General features: G+C 48.0%; 2 protein-coding genes across 2 annotated transcripts in view; one reads left to right on the top strand and one right to left on the bottom strand.

Moving 5' to 3' along the window:
* The window catches only part of LOC119657085 (vitamin K epoxide reductase complex subunit 1), a 40,920-nt gene extending 32,425 nt beyond the window's left edge, over window positions 1–8,495 (top strand). The window contains exon 4 of the mRNA XM_038063840.1: window positions 7,857–8,495. Within this exon, the coding sequence (XP_037919768.1) occupies window positions 7,857–8,122 (266 nt within the window). The 3' untranslated portion in view covers window positions 8,123–8,495. The remainder of the gene's footprint in view (window positions 1–7,856) is intronic.
* Window positions 8,496–20,872: 12,377 nt separating this feature from the next.
* LOC119657693 lies at window positions 20,873–21,792 on the bottom strand. Its single transcript, XM_038064726.1, has 3 exons — window positions 21,467–21,792; window positions 21,155–21,367; window positions 20,873–21,083 (listed from the first exon to the last, which is right to left on the bottom strand). The coding sequence occupies exons 1-3, from the start codon at window positions 21,579–21,581 to the stop codon at window positions 21,001–21,003; spliced, it is 411 nt and encodes a 136-aa protein (XP_037920654.1). The 5' UTR covers window positions 21,582–21,792; the 3' UTR covers window positions 20,873–21,000.
* Window positions 21,793–22,896: the final 1,104 nt, after the last annotated feature.

Here is a 22,896-nt window from a genome sequence, read left to right as displayed (position 1 = left end):
CATGCAAAATTTAGCCGGAATAAATGAAATTGGCTATAGGAAGGGGAATAAAGTTACGGTGCAGGGTTTCAGAAACCCAGTACCGACGATTTTTGCGAGTGGGCAAGCGGGCTCTCGGCCGTCGATATCCAGCGGCCGCAATGCCTCAGTAGTAGGAACCTTGGCTACTGTGGCATCTAATGTTTCAAGCGTATGGGAGGGACTGGAAGTGGCTTCATCGGCAGACTCGTTCAAAAGAAGCTGGATTCATCGCAAATCTTCGACGAGGAAGAATCCTTGGCGCCGAAACACTCGAACGTTGTTGGAGGCAACGATCAATCAGCCTTTATTGCCTTGGGTAAAACGATCACGGAGTTGTGCGAATTCATAAAGGAGCATAGGAATATTCACCAAAATATAAGGGCCTTGATAAGAGGCTTCCGTTTGACGTGGGGCAAGGCTCAAGACGAAAGAGGGGGGAAGCCGTTGAATGAAAAATTGAACCAGGGGGCTCAAGTAGCGCCTGTTCAAGATACGAAAGGGGAGAAACGGGAGAAGATGCTGCATGAAAAGTTGAATGATACAACGGACCCGCAAACCCCGTACAGAAAAGGACTCAACTCCCAAAAAGGTGGAGCACAGGAGGACTACTGCTGAAGCTGCCAGCGAAATGGTTGCAACCGCGACCTCGGAAAAAAGGAGCGGATCTCTAAAGGCGGATGTGGGAGCCTTGAGAAAAGTGGCATGCCGAAAAAGAGAACATCGAAGGTGGTTATCATTATCGAACCAAGTGAAGGGTCATATACTGGTATTCTCAGGAGAGTGAGGGCAGATCTCGAACTCACCAGCTTGGGAGATAATGTCAACCGCATTAAGCGGTCGCAGAAAGGAGATGTTTTGTTCGAGCTCAAGAAATCCAAGGATGTAATTGCGGCCAAATTCTTGAGCCAAATCGGAAAGTCTCCAGGATAGGAAGCCGACATAAGGGCTACCAGATAGGAGATCACTATAATCTGCAAAGATATGTATATATGGGATCACCACGAAGGAGGAGGTTTATGCAGTGTTGGAGAAGCAGTCGGACTACAGGAGTTAGCGGTGGAAACGCTTACGAAAGCCTACGGGAAACATAAACCGCCATCATCAGCCTATCAGTAGAGGCAGCACTGAAACTGTTAGCAGCAGGGAGAGTGAAGCTATACTGGGTAATGTGTCGGCTTAGGGAGCAGGTGGCGTTGAGAGGATGCTTTAGATTCCTTGGCTGAGGCCACATTGCGAAGGCATGTCCAAATGACAGATCGAAGCGAAGCAGGCGATGCGGAGTTGAATCAAATTGCTTACTGTGCATAGGGAAGAAGGGAGTGGATTATCGGTACATTTCAGGCAGCAGCAGGTGTCCGGAATACTGAACAGCCCTTAATAAAAATGAGGTTGATAGAAATCAACCTTAACCACCCCCTCACCATCCGCGAGAAAAACATCGAGTGGCTATAATTAGTGAGCCTTATGGAAACCATGGTGGTAGCATTTAGGTCAAAGACCAAACGGGCCAAGCAGCGCGATGGGCTTGTGAAGTCTTCGAGGAAATAATGGAGCACCCGGAGCAAGGCTGCATCAGAATGAAGGTGTAAGGAGTACTCATCTACAGCTGCTATGCTTCACCCAGCGCAGTTTCAGATGCACGAGGACGTTCACCGACCAGACCAGCAGGCGATTTTAATGCGTGGACTATTGAATGGGGCAGCCAGACAATTAATGTTTGAGCTAGACGTGGTACTCGCGAATGTTAGGGCTTCGTGCACTTACAGGGGAAGAAGCCTGGGGTCTATGTTGGTCTTGATATGCATGAGTGCCGCTTTTGCCAGTAGAGTCGCCTGGGATGTCAGCGAGGACTATACTCGCAGCGACCACCAGGCAATCTGCATGAAAATCAAGGGCGACTTAAGCTTGAAAAAGAGCTCTGGCAAAATGCTGGGTGGTTTGCTCGGTTGGACGACAAAAGCTTTTAAAGGGGGCACGTTTTCCAAACCTGACATATCCCTGAAGGGTACGGTTAGAGAAAAAAGCTACTATGCCCAGAAGGCGATTGGTCCTCAGTAGGCAACCCAACTACTGGTGAACAATGAAATCACAAGCTTGCGAACCGCACATTTTCGGGCAAGGAGGCTCTATCAGAGGCTCAGGGAAATGACCGGTGGCTACTTCAAACAGCTGTGTTACCATGCCGATATAAACCCTTGGGGCGAGGTTTTCACGGTGGTAATGAAAAGGCTGTGGAGATCACCCCAGGTGACCTGTCCACGTCTTCTGAAACAGATTGTTACCACTCTGTTTCCTCACCACGAACATAGGGGAAGGCAAACGATTTTTCAGCTAAACGAGGGCATAATATCTCCAGTAACTGTGGAAGAGCTCCGGAAAATATGTGGTAGGATCGGTGACAACAAGGCCTCCGGTTTGGATAGCATCTCCGGCCGAGTTTTGGCCGTGAATACTAGGTTCCACCTTTTTATCAACACCTTGGGCTCGTGCCTAAAAGAAGGAAAATTCTTTGTCTAGTGGAAAAAGCAAAAGTTAGTGTTGTTTCCCATACCTAACAAGTCACCTGGAAATCCAGCATTGTATCGTCCTATCTGCTTGCTGGATACAGTGGGGAAGATGGTATAGAGAGTTATTTACAGCAGACTCCGACCCATCGTTGAAGCCGGGATCGCAGGGATCGGTACAGGGTCCCCTACTGTGGAATATCATGTATAAAGGGGTGCTTTCTTTTTCCGTCCCAGAGGGGAGCTTTTTGGTGTTTTTTTGGAGTGGGGTAGGGGAATGCGTTGAAACACAGAGTGTTGGACTCTCGCACCAACAACGGCGTCCTTAAGGGCATCTAGCCGACACCGAAAGTCCGGCATCGTCTCATTCGGTGTCAGGTAAACGCTAAAAAGGTTATCCCTAAACATCGAATCTAGACAAACCCATTCCCTCGACCTTGGACAAGAACACCAAGGGGAACGTCGTTTCGAAGCCAGATGGTAACGGTACCCGATAAATCGAGATGCCATGAAGCGGGATATTGCTCGCTGATTAGCACTAGATCAACATTTACCTCCACAGCGAACTGCACTAGTAACTGGTGAGTGGTTGCACTCCGGTGCATGTTAATTTGTTAAATGGGAATCATGCCACCTGCGGTCTAGCCCTTTCCAGTTCCGTCATAAAAATTGGACACCGTCCCGAGCTCGCAGTGAGTGCGACGCTCCTTACCAAATGCACCACGATCCCTGCAGAGAACACAACTTTCGTTTCCATTGCAGGCTTTCGTTTGATGACCTACCTGGCTGCATCTGGGGCATGCTGTCCTCCTGTTCGGTCCCTTGCAAGTTGCTGACGTGTGTCCACAGTCCAGACACCTGTAGCACTCGATGGGGACTACCCACATTCATACCCTGCATACTACCCATCCAATTTTGATTTTCGTGCTGCTAAGGAGTTTCCTTGCATTTTGCTTAGGGAATTCCACCACGGCGAGTTTTTGGCCTCGAGCATTTACAGAGGTGATACCTATCCGGCCATTGATGACCTCTGGACATTCGCACTTCGACTTTTTCTGTGAGGCAGTCAAGATCTAGGAGCTCTAGTCTAGAAACAAGAGCTTTTTCCCCCAATATCTCGTTAACAGGTTCGCAGAATGTACTCTTGTTAGTCGTCTTCGGGCCCAGTTTGACGAGGACTTCGTCACCTCTCGTTTTCCATATGAAAGACACCTCTGCTCCGTTGTCTTCGGGTTTCACTAAGGAGTTCCGCAAATGTGTTGTTGGGAGGCGAGACATTTGCGGAATTCCTTAGTGAAATCTCGCTTAATGAGCAGAGCCGACGGTCTAATCCTTCTTCGCTTTCTCGTCTTTTCTGCTACTGGCTTTTAGTTTGCAGTCTCCTATCCTTTAGACAGATGGGTCCCTGGCGGGGTAGCCAGTTGTTTCCTTTTATCCTTATTTGCCTCCTTTTTTTGGGCCCTGGAAACTACTTTGATAAAGTCTCCTTCAGGAATGTCGCGGTGTGAAGGAAATGCAGTCCAATAGTCGATTTTTGATGCCTTTGCTGACGTTTCTCTGGAGGAACGTTGCTTACGCTTCATCACTGCTGCACATTTCCTGATAAGCCTCTCCTCTTCTGCCCTAGCTATGATGGTCGAATGCACTCCCACTCGGTTCGTGTCCGAATTTAGCTGCTCAGGACTAGCGATTCTGACTGGGCTTTTTTTCGAGCCGGGGCACTGCAGGGGTATAAGAGTTGTTGTCCCGCACCGTCATTCGCCCCAATTGTTAAGGCTTCCTGCTTATTTCGGTGTACGCTGTCACATCAGGTATTTCAGCCCTCGCTGCCTCTTTCGCTGTACACTGCGGTGAACGCCACTTTCTTGTGCTCCGCCCAAGCACACTCAATTCTTCCTCCTTCCCTGCTATTTCATCGATTTTTTTTGTTGGTTTAGGTTCATTTTCCATGGAAAATTCCCAGAGGGGACTACGATTGTCGGTTTTGCTGATGACCAAGCTGTAGTTGCTACAGCAAAACACCCAGAAGATGTGGAAGTTTACGCAACGGAACAAGTGAGAGCGGTGAAGTCCTGTCTGGAAAGAACCGGGTTGACCTTGGAGGCTGCGAAAACGGAAGCGGTCTTAATAACGAACCGCAGGAAAAAGAACACTGTAAAAGTGTGGATATACGGTCGGATCAAAGCTATTAAAGGCTATAAAATACCTGAGGGTGACAATTGACACTAAATTGAGTTTTAGGGACCACCTAGAATATGTATGCCTACAGGAAGCCAGTGCCACCGCGGCACTTGCAGAAAAAGTTGCGGAATATTGGTGGTTCTAGCTGGAGCGGTCGTTCCGTCCTGCTTTTCTCGTCATCTGTGTGGGCAGAGACGGTAGTAGGTGATTTCGGATTACCGGCTGATGGTCTCGAGGGTTTGCAGTGCTTTTAGAACCACCTCAGGCAGTATTGGTGGTGGTGGCATGATCACTGTCGATATTCTGGCGAAAGAAATGAGTGTGCTGTACCAGGTGAGACGTATGGAGGGGCACACAGAGCGTAGGAATGCGGCAAGAATAGAGTCACATGATCTTTGGCAGCGCAGATGGGACGGTGTGGCTTGCGCGGAAACATGGGGAGACCAACTTCCACCTAACAAAGAGTTCCTCACCGGACATGTTGGCTGCTACAGGCAGTATCTGCACCCCTTTGGATTGGATGACTCTCTGAATTACCCTAGATGTAGTGGCATACAGGAGGATCTTGAGCATGTGATTTCTCAATCCTCGCAGGTTTGTAATTGAGAGAAGTTGTGCAGAATTGTGAACCCGGTGATGCCGAGGTCCCAGGAGAACTGGCTTACAGTTTCCTCGGCAATCATGAAAATACAGTAACCAAACTTCGGAAGTTGCAATGGGTTAGGAACTTTCAATGTATGAGCGACACTCGAATACTGGAAAGGGTATTCTAAAGGAGAACGTAAGAGCGAAGGCCGATTGAAAACCCCTGATTGCGTTCGGTAAATTCTGCAGGCGAAGATCAAAATGGTTGGAGAAAGGAGATCATGAAAGTCAAGGACCAGGAGGGCGATGGGACTGTAGAACCTCGACAAATGTGCTATTAATGAAAAAGGTGACGAACATTAATAGTTTAGACAGGTCGTCCGTGTTCTTTCCTCATGAAACTGTCACTGCTGTCGAATTTTCTGTCCTTTATTGTTGAAAAACATAAACATTTTAAAAAAGGGTGTGAAGGTTTTCCAGTGCAAAGGCAATTCGTCAGGCGTTGCTTTACCTCGAATGCTCCGTGTCACCTTTATATTGGTACGACAACCGGTAAGGAACTCCAGACATTCCGGTTTTGTACCGAGGTTGAATCCGATATCCTTGAAAGCTGCCTGGTGTCCTGGCCAAGACCACCGCTACATTTCAGGTAGGGTTTGCCACGTCCTCCTTTTGTTTTTTAACCATATTTTTTGATGAGGAGAAAGAAGGAAATGGGTGTTGAAAACTTTTTGAAATATGGTGAAGAAGAGGAATAGCTTTTCGATTTGTTGTTGTTGTTTTGATATTCTTTTACGCTGGGAGAGAAGGCGGCTCCGCCACTCCTGGATCTGTATAGTACTTCTTATCTCAAATGTTTCAACGCGGTAGCCACAAGGCTACTGGAGGGTTTCGACGACATTACATTAGTCTGCATCATAGACTAGCTGGCTTTCGACATCAACTGTCACATGCAAAACCATTGGAATGACCCTTGACAGGAATCCAGGGCTCGTCAGGGGTCCTGAAGGTATATTTGGTGGAAAATCAGAGTATGGTTGAGCGATTAGAGTATCTTTCCTCAGAGTTCAAATTGATGAAGGAGTTATGGATATAGGCACTGCTGAGAGCAGAGAAGCCAGGAATGATAAGATCCTTAGGCCACACCTCATGACATTTGACGTTTGTGGTATGAGAAGATGGGTTACCATTTTCTGTGGTTTACTCCTCGTTCGGCCGAATTAGCAGGTGCTGAGGATACTCGTACGTTCGTAATTTTGATGGTAGACGGGCAGGCACATGATATTTTTGTTGGAACATTTTTTTCCAAATATGTTTAAAGAAACTTTCCGACTTTCTTCTAAGAAAACCCAATTCTATGACGTCAATCTAATTACGCATATTCCTTGACTTCCTTCACCCTCTAAACGATGAATTTTGACTACAGATATCAACCATAAAATATGTTCCTCGATCGAATCGTCCTTGAAACCCCCTCCCAATCCGATTATACAACTATCATAGTACCATCCGCTCCATTATTGCCTCCGAGACAAGCATCAAGCACAAAAAAGGACAAGGGATAGAAAGAAATCAGGAAACAAAAACTTCTGATTTCCTAACGAGTTGTTGAAGAAGTTATTTGGAGAGCTTGCTTTCTTCTACCCAACAATCTTGTCTTCATTATCCCCGGGACCACACAAGTGCTGACTCCCGAAGGCTAATACTCATATAACGAGGAGTATTGACAGCAAAAGTTAAAACCTCTCAAGAAGTTGAATGAATTTCCATCAATATCCAGTGGCCTTTTGGTACTGTCCTTACAATAGAGTGATTCGTTCGAGAGGGCCATCAAAAATAACCCAAAAGGAAACTTTGGAAACTTTTGATGTTCCCCGGAGTTATCCGAGTTGATGTTTAAGGAGCAGGAATAAATGCGACTATTGGATGTGAATGAGGCGAAGGAATGTTCATCGGGGTCGGATTAAAATTGCTATTTTCCGGTCACTTTCTTGATGCCATTATTGACATGTTACGGAATGTAACCATGGCAGAGTGGAGTTTGGGGGTGGGCATGAGTATCGCATTAGAAAACTTGGGGAAAATGTCAATAGGACACTCATGCATGAATGGAAATTTACCAGGATTGCTGGTTAAGGACGTGAGGCGTGTAATACACTCTCCCAGATTGTTAGTTTATTTTCCAATTGTTAGTTACCATGTTTCGAATACAGGTTTCGCTACCTTTATCGGAAAAGTATGGGGGTGGAAAGGTGGTATTCAATTTGCAGTTTAATCAAAAATCAATTAGAATTATTAATTAAATTTTGAGTTAATTAAAGAAGGGCCTGATTTATGATGATGCGTGATTGTATCTAGGGATCGCATCCATTCTGCTGAGGGAAGGGGCGAATTACTTCTTATCATTTCATATTTGCTCCTTAAAGGCCGAGGACCCAAAATATCTTAATCCTTCAAGTCTCAGTAATACGCTTTTTATTGCAATTCACTAATCGATAAAACTTTTGGCTGTGTGAGTACTTCTATTCCACATAGACTCCTACACATTCCCCTTTCTCTTTGCAGGCTTGACTGATAACGTGCGAATGGCAAAAGCCCAAGTAATCCTGTGTGTTGTCTCCAATCTGCTATCACTCTATTTGGCATATTTACTGTATTTCGTGCTGGAAGACTTCTGTGTTGTTTGCGTGTCGACTTATGTCGTCAACTTCACCAATCTATTGTTGACTACAAAACGCTATCAGCTACTTCGACGGAAGGACATCCTGGCAGCGTCTTCATCATCATCATCGTCGTCCGTGCTGTCTTCCGACACTCAGAAAGTTGATTAAAAAGCTGGCAATGCGGAATCCAGATTTTTGTTCCCATTTTCATGGAAGTTATTATTAAGTTTTGGGAAAGACAGGAAAACTGATGGGGGGCGGTGAGGAGGGGTAGATGTGTATGTGTAAGGAAAACTTGGAGTTGAGTAGGAAAATATTTAGTGTGAAAGTTTTCAATTTGGTATTTTAGAAATGGGATCGTGATAGTTTGTAAGCTGGAAAGTTTTCGAATTAATGATTCGAAAGTTTTTGAGTTCTTTGCACGTAATATGTTTTGTTTTCCTTTTTTGTATTAATGCATTCATGCTTCATTGAGGATGCAAGATTGAAGTAGGATCTGACCATTCATAAAGTTGGAAGAAAATAAATTTTGAATGATGAAGTAAGTATTTTTTGATTAAGAGGAAAGAAACTTCCGCTTCACCCTATCCATTACTAGCAAGAAATAATTGAGAACCTCATCGTTATGGGTATACCCTTTCGACCAGTTATACTGGACTGACTTGGCGATTGAGGATACTGACTTAGGACTAAAGTCCCCAAACTGCCAGAATGAAAGGGAACGGAATTGTCGACAGGTGCTTGGGATAATATGCTAGGGGCACACATGGTGATGATCTACCTTCCCAAAGCCACAGCGATTGAGATGGGGAAGCATCTACGTAAAATATGGACCTCCACAAGGAACGGCCTGGTTTGGTTATGCTTCAGGCTAAAGTTGCATAGTTCGGCTGGAAACTGTCTTCGGACGGGCCGAGAGTATGTAGGGCGGGCAGGGAGTAGACTCATTCAACTAACGACAACAGGGATCGTCTTCCCTGCATTGGACAAGGTGTTAATAGGATCCCAAGCCAAGGTGGAACAGCATACGCCGAGGGCTGTGTAGCCAATGGTGAGTTTGGTCTTTAGTAGGCGAATTCTGAATACTACGCGGAGGGCTGTGTAGCCAATGGGGGGGTTGGTCCTTAGTAGGTGAATTCTGAATACTTTGGCCACCTTCAGGTTCAAATAAGATACTTACACTAGTGACGGAGCTAGCCAGGATGGACATTCTTCCCGGATCTTGGCACCAAGACATGGACGCAATTATCAAAAAAAAAACAAACGAACCCACGATAGAAGAAGAAGTGGTGATGCCAGGCGCATCATCGAAGGACGAGCTGCCGGCATCCAGCCAGGAGACAGTAGCCGTCGAGACAAGCACACTCGATGCCATCTGTACCACCGTTGTCCAGGAACCAATCGCAGGAATCCCGCGGAGCGAGGCGGCAGATGGACTAGTCGTTTCCAGCCTGAAATACACTGCGTCAAGCTGGGTATTGACATAATACTCCTAACCCGAAACCTTCGAAGGGTGGTGGAGTATTAGTGGAACTAGGCCCGAAGACTATAAATAAAGTCACATCCTGTTAAGCAGTCAAGGGGCTTCTAGGAGAAAAAGCTTTGGTTTCCAGCCTGGAACCCACGTGTGCTTTGGAAATCCGAGACCTTGACTGTCTCACGGAAAAGAACGAGGTAGAAGTGGCCATCAAACGCGAATGCCGGGAGGTAACCAATGTCCGGATTGGTATCACCTCCGCAAACTCCCGAGGCCAAAAACTCGCTGTGGTGGAAGTTGCCGAGCAATACGCGAGGAAGCTTCTAAACAGCGGGAAAATACGAATTGGTTGGGTAGTGTGTAGGATACAAATTCGGACCGCCCCAACCAAATGTTACAGATGTTTGGATTATGGGTACACATCTGCAAATTGTCGGGGACCTGACAGAAGGGCAACATGCTGTAAATGCGGTCAGGCAGGCCATAAAGCGAACACCTGCAATGAAAAGGAAAACTGCGTCCTATGCAGGGACCGTGGCGCGACTGATGAGAGCATTGCGCACACTGCGGGTTCGGGGCAGTGTCCAGTTTTCAGAGCAGAACTGGAAAGAGCTAGGATACGGTCAACATGATCCGTATCCTACAAACCAATATGCACAGGAGTGCAACCGCTCACGAGTTGCTAGCGCAGTTCGCTGCGGAGACCAAAGCTGATTTAGTACTCATCAGTGAGCAGTACCGAAACAAGGGCCTAGTTTCATGGCACCCAGACATATCAGGTACCGCTGCCATCTGGGTTCGGGACGGCACCCTCCTGGGGGTTCTTGCCCAAGGCCGAGGGGACGGCTTTGTCTGGATTCGGTGTTCAGGGATAACGTTTTTTAGTGTCTATCTTACGCCGAATGAGACGATGCCGGACTTTCGTCGGAGGCTTGATACTTTGGAGGACGCTATCTTAAGCACGGACTTCAATGCTAGGGCACTTGAATGGGGCATGCCTCACACAGATTCCAGAGGGAAACGAATTCTGGAAATGGCGGCGAGAACAGGACTGGTAGTTCAAAACACCGGATTCACCCCAACGTTCCGGCGCCCGGGCTGCGAAGGAAGCATTCCAGACGTAATCTTCGCGTCGGAATCGCTGGTGTCGCTGGTGGACGGGTGGCGAGTTCTGGAAGACTTCTCCGCAAGTGACCACCAATACATTGCTTTCGAAGTGGTGGACACAAACTCTCGGTGTGCGCCACCCCAGCGATCTACATGTACATGGAACGTTGCGAAGGTGAACACCGGGAAGTTTGTCGAAACTGTGGGAACGGGTGAGGCCACGCTGGAGGGTACTCCTGGAGGCGGTGGCGCCGCAGCTGACACTGTCGTAAATTCAGTTATGATCCTGATAACGGCGGTCTGCGGAGCCTCCATGCCCAGGAAGACATCGAGGCGCGGCAAACCTTCCATGTATTGGTGGACAGTGGAAATCGCAGAGCTCCGGAAGGAGTGTCACAGGCTCCGCCGCTTAACACAACGTCTAGGTGACCGGGAGGAGGCATGTACCATAATGATGGAGTACAAATCGGCCAAGAGGAGTCTCCGCAGCGCAATAAACAAGAGCAAAGCTCGCTGCTGGCAAGATCTGGTCGACGAGGTGAATGGGGATCCGTGGGGACTCGGTTACAAACTGGTAACCCGAAAAATCGGGGCTCTGCGGAAACCCTGTTCACTTAAGGCCGAGCAGATGGACCGCATTGTGGGGGCACTCTTCCCTGCCCACCCCGTATGGGATGGTGACGTCGGTGCGGAGAGCGCAGAGGACTGTCCACTTTTCTCTATAAAAGAGTTAGAACAAGCAGTCCTCTCTATGAAAAAGAAGAAGGCGCCAGGACCCGATGGTATTCCAGCAGAGGTATACAAACTGGTATTCCAACACCGGCCAGACCTACTGCTCGGCGCATTCAACGCTTGCCTGAAGAAGGGCATTTTCCCTGCTCGTTGGAAAGTTGCGAGGCTTGCGCTGATCCCTAAAGGGTAAGGCGACCCCTAATTGCCGTCTTCATACCGCCCGCTATGTATGCTTGACACTGCTGGGAAAGTGCTCGAAAAGCTCATCAGAAGTAGATTCGCTGAAGCGATACGCACTGCCGGAGATTTATCTCCCCGGCAGTTTGGTTTTAGGGCAGGGAGATCGACAATTGATGCTGTCATGCAAGTCGTGGACGCCGTTCGACGAGCAGAGGCACATAGTCGCCGAACTCGACGGGTGGTGCTCCTCGTAACGCTTAACGTCAGAAACGCCTTCAATTCCGTAAGATGGAAAGACATTCTAGGCACACTAGACAATACCTTCAACGTGCCGAACTATCTCTTACGGATTTTGAGGGACTATCAGAGGAACCGCTCCCTGCTCTATGAAACACTAGGGGGTCAAAGGTGGATGGAGGTCACGTCGGGGGTAGCACAGGGATCCATCCTAGGGCCGGACCTCTGGAACGCTACCTATGATAGTCTGCTTAAACTCGACATGCCAGAAGAGTCGCGCCTGGTCGGCTACGCAGATGAGCTTGTTGCTGGATGCACTGTCGAACAGGCGCAAAGCAGACTCGGCATATTGATGCGACGGGTAAGCGGATGGATGACTACTCATGGTTTCAACCTTGCACTGGAAAAAACCGAAGTAGTCATCCTGACTAAAAAGAGAATTCCGACCCTGCGTCCCATATCGTTCGGCAAGTCGATCATCGAGTCAAAATCAGCGGTAAAGTACCTCGGGTTGACTCTTGACTCAAAGATGAGCTTTTCTGAGCAAATCCAAGCAGCAGCGAACAAGGCTGCGGCTGGAGTTTCGGCGTTAAGTAGGCTAATGGCAAACATTGGGGGTCCTACGTCTAGTAGGCGACATCTCCTGATGAGCTCAACGCAGTCTGTCCTGCTCTAGAGGTATGGGCTGGCGCTCTTAATAAGGAGGTATATTGTAAACGCTTCGCGCAAGTACAGAGACGGGGAGCTTTGCGGGTGGCGTCTGCGTACCGCACAGTCTCTGAACCGGTCGTGATGGTGATCGCGGGAGTTATCCCCGTTGCCCTTCTTGCTAGGGAGCGTCAGGCCATATACAAGCGCAAGGGAGATGAGCCAAGGGAGGTGGTTGCTCGCGAAGAACGGCAATACACTCTAGACGCGTGGCAGCTCTCTTGGCAAAATGAAACTAGAGGCAGATGGACTGCGCAGCTCATCGGCAACTTAGGTGCGTGGCTGAATCGGAAGCATGGTGAGACTGACTATTTCCTTACCCAATTTTTAAGTGGGCATGGAAGTTTTCAGAGATTGGAAAGGCGCGTTCTCCGGATTGTGTGTTTTGCGATGGAGTTGTGGACGATGCCCACCACACTTGTTTTTTGTGGAAGGTGGGATGGGGTTCGTCAGCAGCTCTATTTAAACACAGGGGATCTCCTTTCCTCTCCCCTCCCGTTGGTGAAAGGAATTCCCTGATTTGAAGGCTCCGCAAGGCGGGAGAGTTCGGGGACTAGCCCGAAGTAATGTGACAAACGGTTCCAGGCTAGCTCTCTGACGATGGGGAGCTGTTTAGTTGGTAGTCCGACGACGTACCGAATCGGGAGTCCAACATTGTGTGCGTAAATGCATTTACCTACCCTACCCCAAAAAAAAAAAAACCCGAAACCTTCGACGTCGGGAGATCCCTCAAAAGTAAAGAACGACAAGAACGTCGGTCATCGGAAACCGGCTAAGAAGCGAAGGTCTACTGGTGTCCTGCTTAAGAGCTACTACCAGAAGGCCACGCATATTTTCAGGAAGATTGCTAAGAATAGGGAGGTCGGTTCTGTCGATGAGAGGGATGAAAAAGACTTCGCTAAACACCAGGCGATTGTTGAGAAATATAACAGCAAACGCCTGGCAGACAAGCAGAAGACGAAGCCCACCGCTCTCAAACGCAATCAATCTCAAGACGGGGTCGAGCGGAGTATAGTGGGTCGGATCTTGGACGCTAAGCAACCTCTGGAAAACAGTAAGCTGCAACAGCAAGCCGACGGGCCACGAACCCTCCTGCGACATGGCCAATGGCTACTTACGTGTAGCGTTGGTGGATGGCAATTCCGCTAGCGGCAAACTATCGCCGAAGGTGTGGGCCAGTGTTGAGGCAAGGCTGTCGGAGTTGTTCACTGAGCATCTCCTGGAAGCCAAAGGCGAATACACGGGATTCATCCCTTGCTATGATTTTTCCCAGGTGGTCCGTGGCTTCCACGTTATAGCTTGTGAAGACCAATTCTCCAGGGACTTTCTCGATTTGTGAGTCTTTAAGATCAGCGACACCTGGGAGCGCGTAAAGGTCAAAGTTATCCCCTACGACCAGATTCTCAGGAGATCGGTCGCTCGCATCTGGTTGCCGAAGATCCGCATGGAAAGGACAAGCTCGTCCAATCCCCCCAAAACTGCAAGTTTACCATGGACGACTGGGTAGTTATCAAGGAGGAGGAACTCCAAGTAAACAGCCACCCTTTTCTGCTCCTTATAAATGGAGAGAGTCTAGAGGTAATGAGGTACAGAGGTATTGGAAAGATAAACTATAGTGTGCGGTTCGGAGCCAGGACCGCAAAGGTGAAATCGGACGACGACCTGAATACAATCGACGCCGCCAACGAGCTGTTTGAGGAGATGATGATCGACGGTCCGACGGGGACCGACAAACCCCTCACCCAAGCAGATTATGCTGAGGGTAACGCAAATAAATCTGAAGTACTCGAGGCGGGCCTCGGCTAATCTGTTTTTGTTCCTCCTAGAGGAAGAAGATAAGGCACTAATGCAGGAGTCTGGGTCGGAGACGATCAGACCATCAAAGGGATCCAAAGCAAATATAATGTCCGGACAGCTGAGTGGTTAGAGCGCAGCAAGGCTGTCGTACGAAAAGTCACGGTTCGAATCTCACTGATGGCAGTGGAATTTGTATCGGGATTTCACGTCGGATACCAGTCGACTCAGCTGCGAATGAGTACCTGAGTCAAATCTCGGGCTAGCGCAATACTAACCACATTGCCTCCTACAGTGTTACTGTGGTGTACTATTATGCTCTTGAATGAAGTGCTCTAACACACTTCAAGGACTTGATCCAATAGGGATTGTTGCGCCAACGATTATGATTATTATAAAGCAAATATTATAAGTTGTTCCACGGCACAGGAGAAGCTGATCAGGAAAGACTTAGAGCATGCACCCTCACGAAGAAGAATCTGCACGCTTTTTTGTGTCCGGACCTGCGTTACAGCGGCCTAGCTGCGGTCAAACTGGAGCAGGCGGGGGCAGGGAGCGTGTATTTTTCCTTGACTTACATGGCTCACGCCTTGATATCACCCTTCTAACCAACAATGGGATTCTTAGGCTGGAGAAATGGAGAGAGTGTCTGACCAGAGTCCTCGTCAATCCCGCGTGTGTTAGTTTTTTTTTTGTGATTTTTATTTCCTCCCTTATTATGCCGTTTGGCGATTTAACTCCTTTTGTGAAGAAATTTTCGGTGGTATCAACCCTCTGCGAGGCTACGCGTCACTAGTAAAATAGTTTACCCCGGATGGGTCTAGCTTGTTTATTTTGAATCTAGGAACGCGAATAAAATCTCTGTGTCCTGGTAGAGAGATAATATTTGAGAACCAAGAACGCCTACTCTCATCTCACCGAACTGCTATCATTCGGGTTAGCTCCAGCATGTTCCATCCAGTCGGTGTTCACGACTGGCAAACCTGTTAGGAGTGCTTGTTTAGTTAGCAGCCTTATTGAATGTGTTGGTACTAAAGTGATGTAGCACCTTGCCTTCATCGGAACATAGTTGGCGCTATCTATTGGGGTTTAATGGATTTGATAATATTAGGATCAGGCTTCATTCGCTTGCGAATAATCTGATGCCTAAACGAATTTAAGAGCATTTTGTTCACTACGTGACACTCAAAACAGGGCTCTTCAGATGATTCCTCTGCATAGCTGGTTGAAACTATTGCCAAGCTGCCAGAGTGGAGGCTGTAGGAAAAGTAGAATGGACCTTGTCCATTCACTTGTTCATACCAAGTTCAAGAGCTCTACCTTTTGAGTATTTGTCGAGATCACAGGTGAATACTTTTCAGTGTAGCGGCACAGGTCTCCAAACCTTTCAGAGACCTCAAGAGGACGACTGGAGAAAGTTTGGCCAAGTAATTAAGAACAAATTTTCCGGTGGTGAGTTGTGAAAGACTTAGAAAATGTGGCGAATCCACTGGTCTGACTTGGGTGTTCGTAGTTGAAAAGTTACTGCAGACAGGTTTCCTGTTTTTAGTAAGAACGAAGCGCCGCTCGCTGCTGAGCGCAAAGTGATGCGGCACCTGCAACACAGATAGGAACCCAGACCATACCGCACAGTGCTGTAATTGGGGAAAGAGGCACAGTGGAAACTGCCGAAACTAATAAAATGGTTTCGAATATAAGCCGAGTGGGAGGACTGTCGATTATTCTGGCGCAAGCGGAAGAGGAAAGACTTATTAAAAAATGCACGGCAGTTGTGAAGCACATGCTATCTTCGACGTTCCTTCAGAAAAACGTCGGTAAGGGGGTGAAAAACGGGCTAATGGAACTGGAAGAGCTCCTGGACAGGATTTCATACTATGGGCGAACATGGAAAGTAAGACAAAATCCGCAGGAAGCAGAAACAACCGCGCTTCCCGAGGAGAACACCACGAGTACCAAACGGATCGCTGACAGCCCATTGCAGAGCGAACTTGGTAAAAAACGAAAGGAGGAAGGGACATCTGAAGGAGATTTCACTCAGGTACTCTCCAGGGCTGATAAGAAGAAGGCGAAGAGGATCAAAAGACAACAACACGTCGCGCCATCAGGAAAACCTCTGCCTAAAGCTAAGGCGGACACGAAGGACGGAGTGCCAAAAGAAAAGGTGGGGAGACGAAGGAGGACTAGACCGCCAGCTTTGCTTATTAAGCCGACGGAAGGCAAGACTTTTGCGGAAGTCCTCAGCGAAATCCGTTGCAAAATCAAACCCGAAGACAATGGAGCGGAGGTGTCTTCCATACGTAAAACGAAGGGTGGTGGAGTCTTAGTAGAACTAGGCCCGAAGACTATAAATAAAGTCACGTTCTGTGAAGCAGTCAAGGGGCTTCTAGGAGAAAAAGCTTTGGTTTCTAGCCTGGAACCCACGTGTGCTTTAAAAATCCGAAACCTTGACTGTCTCACGGAAAAGAACGAGGTAGAAGAGGCTATCAAACGCGAATGGCCGGAGGTAACCAATGTCCGGATTGGTATCACCTCCGCAAACTCCCGACGCCAAAAACTCGCTGTGGTGGAAGTTGCCGAGCAATACGCGAGGAAGCTTCTAAACAGCGGAAAAATAAGACTTGGTTGGGTAGTGTGTAGGATACGAATCCAGGCCGCCCCAACCAAATTTTACAGATGTTTGGATTATGGGCACACATCTGCAAACTGTTGGGTACCTGACATAAGGGCAACATGCCGTAAATGCGGTCAGGCAGGCCATAAAGCGAACAGCTGCAATGAAAAGGAAAGCTGCGTCCTATGCAGGGACCGTGGCGCGACTGATGAGAGCATTGCGCACACTGCGGGATGGGGGCGGTGTCTAGTTTTCAGAGCAGAACTGGAAAGAGCTAGGATACGGTCAACATGATTCGCATCCTACAAATCAATATGCACCGGACTGCAATCACTCACGAGTTGCTAGCGCAGTTCGCTGCGGAGACCAAAGCTGATTTAGTACTCATCAGTGAGCAGTACCAAAACAAGGACGGGACGGTACCCTTCTTAGGGTTCTTGCCCAAGGCCGAAGGGACGGCTTTGTCTGGATTCAGTGTTCAGGGATAACGTTTTTTAGTGTTTATCTTACGCCGAATGAGACGATGTCGGACTTTCGTCGGAGGCTTGATGCTTTGGAGGACGCTATCTTAGGCACAGATGGGCGGATCCTGATCGTGGGTGACTTTAATGTTAGGGCACTTGAATGGGGCATGCCCCACACAGACTCCAGAGGGAAACGAATTCTGGAAATGGCGGGGAGAACAGGACTCATGGTTCTAAACACCGGTTCCACCCCAACGTTCCGGCGCCCGGGCTACGAGGGAAGCATTCCAGACCTAACCTTCGCGTCGGAATCGCTAATGTCGCTGGTGGACGGGTGGCGAGTTCTGGAAGACTTTTCAGCAAGTGACCACCAATACATTGCTTTCGAAGTCGTGTACATAAACTCTCGGTGTGCGCCACCCCAGCGATTTACATGTACATGGAACGTCGCGAAGGTCAACACCAGGAAGTTTGTCGAAACTCTGGGAACAGGTGGGGCCACGCTGAAGGGTACTTCTGGGGGCCGTGGCGCCGCAGCTGACACTGTCGTAAATTCAGTTATGAACCTGATGACGCCGGTCTGCGGAGCCTTTATGCCCAGGAAGACATCGAGGTGCGGCAAACCTTCCATGTATTGGTGGACAGTGGAAATCGCAGAGCTCCGGAAGGAGTGTCACAGGCTCCGCCGCTTAACACAACGTCTAGGCGACCGGGAGGAGGCATGTACCATAATGATGGAGTACAAATCAGCCAAAAGGAGACTCTGCAGCGCAATAAACAAGAGCAAAGCTCGCTGCTGGCAAGATCTGATCGACGAGGTGAATGGGGATCCGTGGGGACTCGGTTACAAACTTGTAACCCGAAAAATTGGGGCTCTACGGAAACCCTGTTCACTTAAGGCCGAGCAGATGGACCGCATTGTGAGGGCACTCTTCCCTGCACACTCCGTATAGGATGGTGACGTCGGCGCGGAGAGCGCAGAGGACTGTCCACTCTCTATGAAAAACAAGAAGGCGCCAGGACCCGATGGTATTCCAGCAGAGGTATACAAACTGGTATTCCAACACCGGCCAGACCTACTGCTCGGCGAATTCAACGCTTGCCTAAAAGAGGGCATTTTCCCTGCTCGTTGGAAAGTTGCGAGGCTTGCGCTGATCCCTAAAGGGGAAGGCGATCCCGAACTGCCGTCTTCATACCGCCCACTATGTATGCTTGATACTGCTGGGAAAGTGCTTGAAAAGCTCATCAGAAGTAGACTCGCTGAAGCGATACGCGCTGCTGGAGATTTATCTCCCCGGCAGTTTGGTTTTAGGGCAGGGAGATCGACAATTGATGCTGTCATGCAGGTCGTGGACGCCGTTCGACGAGCAGAGGCACATAGCCGCCGAACTCGACGGGTGGTGTTCCTCGTAACGCTTGACGTTAGAAACGCCTTCAATTCCGTAAGATGGAAAGACATTCTAGGCACACTAGACAATACTTTCAACGTGCCGAACTATCTCTTACGGATTTTGAGGGACTATCTGAGGAACCGCTCCCTGCTCTATGAAATACTGGAGGGTCAAAGGTGGATGGAGGTCACGTCGGGGGTAGCACAGGGATCCATCCTAGGGCCGGACCTCTGGAACGCTACCTATGACAGTCTGCTTAAACTCGACATGCCAGAAGAGTCGCGCCTGGTCGGCTATGCAGATGATGTCGCAGCGCTTGTTGCTGGACGCACTGTCGAACAGGCGCAAAGCAGACTCGGCATATTGATGCGACGGGTAAGCGGATGGATGACTATTCATGGTTTCAACCTTGCACTGGAAAAAATCGAAGTAGTCAGACTAAGAAGAGAATTCCGACTCTGCGTCCCATATCGTTCGGCGAGTCGATCATCGAGTCAAAATCAGCGGTAAAGTACCTCGGGTTGACTCTTGACTCAAAGATGAGCTTTTCTGAGCAAATCCAAGCAGCAGCGGACAAGGCTGCGGTTGGAGTTTGGGCGTTAAGTAGGCTAATGGCAAACATTGGGGGTCCTACGTCTAGTAGGCGACGTCTCCTGATGAGCTCAACGCAGTCTGCCTTGCTCTACGGCGCAGAGGTATGGGCTGGCGCTCTTAACAAGGAGGTATATCGTAGACGCCTCGCGCAAGTACAGAGACGGGGAGCTTTACGGGTGGCGTCTGCGTACCGCACAGTCTCTGAACCGGCCGTGATGGTGATCGCGGGAGTTATCCCCGTTGCCCTTCTTGCTAGGGAGCGTCAGGCCATATACAAGCGCAAGGGAGATGAGCCAAGGGAGGTGGTTGCTCGCGAAGAACGGCAATACACTCTAGACGCGTGGCAGCTCTCTTGGCAAAATGAAACTAGAGGCAGATGGACTGCGCAGCTCATCGGCAACTTAGGTGCGTGGCTGAATCGGAAGCATGGTGAGACTGACTATTTCCTTACCCAATTTTTAAGTGGGCATGGAGGTTTTCAGTCTTACCTGCACAAGATTGGAAAGGCGCGTTCTCCGGATTGTGTGTTTTGCAATGGAGTTGTGGACGATGCCCACCACACTTTTTTTTCTTGTGGAAGGTGGGATGGGGTTCGTCAGCAGCTCTATTTAAACACAGGGGATCTCTCTCCAGACAACATTGTGGAAGAGATGCTGAGGACTGCTGACAGCTGGAACCGTGTTGCCCATTACGTTCGGGCCCTTCTCGTTGCTAAGAAGATAGAACTCGGCCGGTGGCGGAGCCGGATGGCAGGGGGATCCTTGAACTGACAGTTCTCTTCCTCCTCTCCCCTCCCGTTGGTGAAAGGAATTCCCTGACTTGAAGGCTCCGCAAGGCGGGAGAGTTCGGGGGCTGGCCTGAAGTAATGTGACAAACGGTTCCAGGCTAGCTCTCTGACGATGGGGAGGTGTTTAGTTGGTAGTCCGACGACGTACCGAATCGGGAGTCTAACACTGTGTGCGTAAATGCATTCACCTACCCTACCCGAAAAAAAAAAACGGTTATAGGCCTGTTTGAGATACTATGATCAATAGGTATACTATATCCAGTAAAAGGGGCATAATAGTTCTTCAAGGACGCGGTGCGACTTTCCCTTAACAGAATAATAATAAAATGTTTCTAATGGAAGCAGCTTCTACATTTTTGATATATTCTACCCATTTAGGGTACTTCTTATCCCTAGTGTTATGAGAAACCTCTCCACACTATAGGCATTTTTTGACTTCACAGGTCCTTGAGCAATTTTCTGCGGTACAATTAAGACATCTGGAGGTTCGGAGCTTGCAAAACTTGTTGATGTAGTCCGGTCTACCACACTTTAGACATTGCGACGCCCTTAGTTTGAAGTAGGAGACCGCGACTCTTGTGTAGGCGAAAAAGATATGATTAGGTAAGCCACTCCCCGGGAAGGTTACCATCGCAGTTGTCGAAGGCGCTCTATCACTACCCGGCTCACGATTTTTACTAGTTAATCTCACGGTATTAACCTGTCATAACAGAGGGGGATGTTTCTGATCATCCCATATCTGTAGACACATCTGAAAGGTCTAAAGGCTCAGAAGCCCAGGGAGGTCAAACGATCATCCCGGACCCGGACCCTTGCAAAACTAATTGGAAACACTATTTTGCAAAAGATACGTGTATTTAACATATGTGACTTTATGAACTATGTAGGTAAAGTAACATATTCTATAATAACATACACACTTATTACGGTGGTAATCACACTCATACTTAGGTTTCGTTGATAATCACGCTCCAACATTGGTAGATGGTAATGTTCCAATTTTCCGATAGAAGGAAAGAATGCATAGTCCACAGTACGACCAAAATGCTAGGATTGAAGATACAAAGATACATATGTGGTCATTTTTAATTAAATAAAAACATTGCTTCCACCCTCACCTGAATTCACAATGAATAGAACGAAGAGGACGATGGAACCAGAAATCATATTCAGTATGAAGACGACTATTAGTCGCAGCAAGAACAACACATTGACTATGAGAAACGGCAGAACGAAATGCTTTTTTTGATTAGATACTCCAAAGACTAACAGAACCGATGATGCTACCAATGCACCGCTGAACAGAAGACTTAGTACCACAATAGGAAATGCTGGGAAGTAGAAAACATAAACGGATTAATCATGGTATCGGAGGGACAAAAAATATCTGAGCATGTTTTGATCAGGTTATGTATCTGGGATATACTTACGAACATTCTCCCGTATTCCGCCAATATAGCCGATAATGTAATCACTACCTATCAGGATTCCTATGTATCCTATGAATTTCTCGTCAATCTCGAGGCAGGAAGCTCTGCAGCACATTGTTTTTAGTGGGATAATGGATGCTTAGGATAGTAATACGATGGCGATGGATTGCTTACTAAATCTTAGTTTCCTTGGCTACTCTACCCGCTACTCTTGATAGGGTAGAACGGGCGTAAGTATAGCAATCTTTCTAATGATTTTATATAGGATGCACTTTTAGATTCACCGGATTTGTTCATAAGTGGGCATATATTGTGCACTCCATCAAATTGCAACAAATGCGCGTCCATTTCGCCTGTATTGTTTGGTATTAGATAAGCGATACGCAGGAAAAAGATGCGATAATAAATTCACTTGAGCAACCACATTTGCATCAACTACCGCAGCCAGATCCCGATCTACCCTACGGAGATGCAGTAGAATATTCTGCAGCCATGCTAGTAACTTTTACGATTCCCAGAATGAAGTTATTGTAGTTGTATTTTGGATTTTGCATAGCATTACTATGCCTCAAGCCGGTAGAATACCAGTGATTGCAAAACCCGTTTTTTGCAAAAATTTGTGCTACGTCATTGGGAATTTCGTTATAAGCGATAATAGTTAAACCTCATGAGAGAGAGTTAGCTTTGGAGTAAATTAATCGCTCCCATGAGGCGTTATTCCAGGGCTAAATCGAATGAAAGCTTAATTTCATTTTGCTTTCGTTCGTGGGGGAAGCACTATAGAGGCTCACATATTCTCATTGTACTGGAACTCAATATTTATTCTTTGATTTTGATAAGCGAGATTTGTGTTCTCCTTAGGAAGAGCAGTATCTGCTCTCGCATCTGAATCCGCAAACTCCAAGTTATTGATAATTCAAAGTAAGCGCTTATCTTTGAAGGTTTCCTTTCCGAGATTGCAAGGGGTGAGGTGATATGTAGTGCAAACCAGTTTTTTCGAAACGGGAATTGCTTGCAATGAATTGCGTACTGTGAAATTGCAAGTGCTGAGTATTGACGAACTTCTAAGCCCGAACGGGTGGAAAGGTTCAAAACCTACCGCTGGCTCCTGCCATACGGTTATGTGAGACTTTTACTCACTAAAACCACCTCCTCCTCCGTCGCTTACTCCGCGGAACTGCCATTTCGGTATTACATCGCGGAGCAGGATCAGTTATGAACTGCGGCTTCTGTCGTTATTTGTAACTTTCCTCCGAAGCTCCTCCCTCCTCAGCAGATTGTGGATCGCCTTCATTAATTTTTCCACCGCCCTCCAAAATGTTTCAGAGGCTAGCATCTGGACCACGATATTCTCGGGTGTCAACCGTGCCTCGGTGTCAATTTTCGCCTCCGTTCTGTGTGCGGCGAACCGCGGGCAATTAAAAACAACA

The sequence above is a fragment of the Hermetia illucens genome, chromosome 5 (genome assembly GCF_905115235.1).
Source record: "Hermetia illucens chromosome 5, iHerIll2.2.curated.20191125, whole genome shotgun sequence".
In the NCBI taxonomy this organism is placed as follows: domain Eukaryota; kingdom Metazoa; phylum Arthropoda; class Insecta; order Diptera; family Stratiomyidae; genus Hermetia; species Hermetia illucens.
The sequence above is the reverse complement of the archived record's forward strand: the minus strand, read 5'-3'. Positions and strand labels throughout refer to the sequence as shown.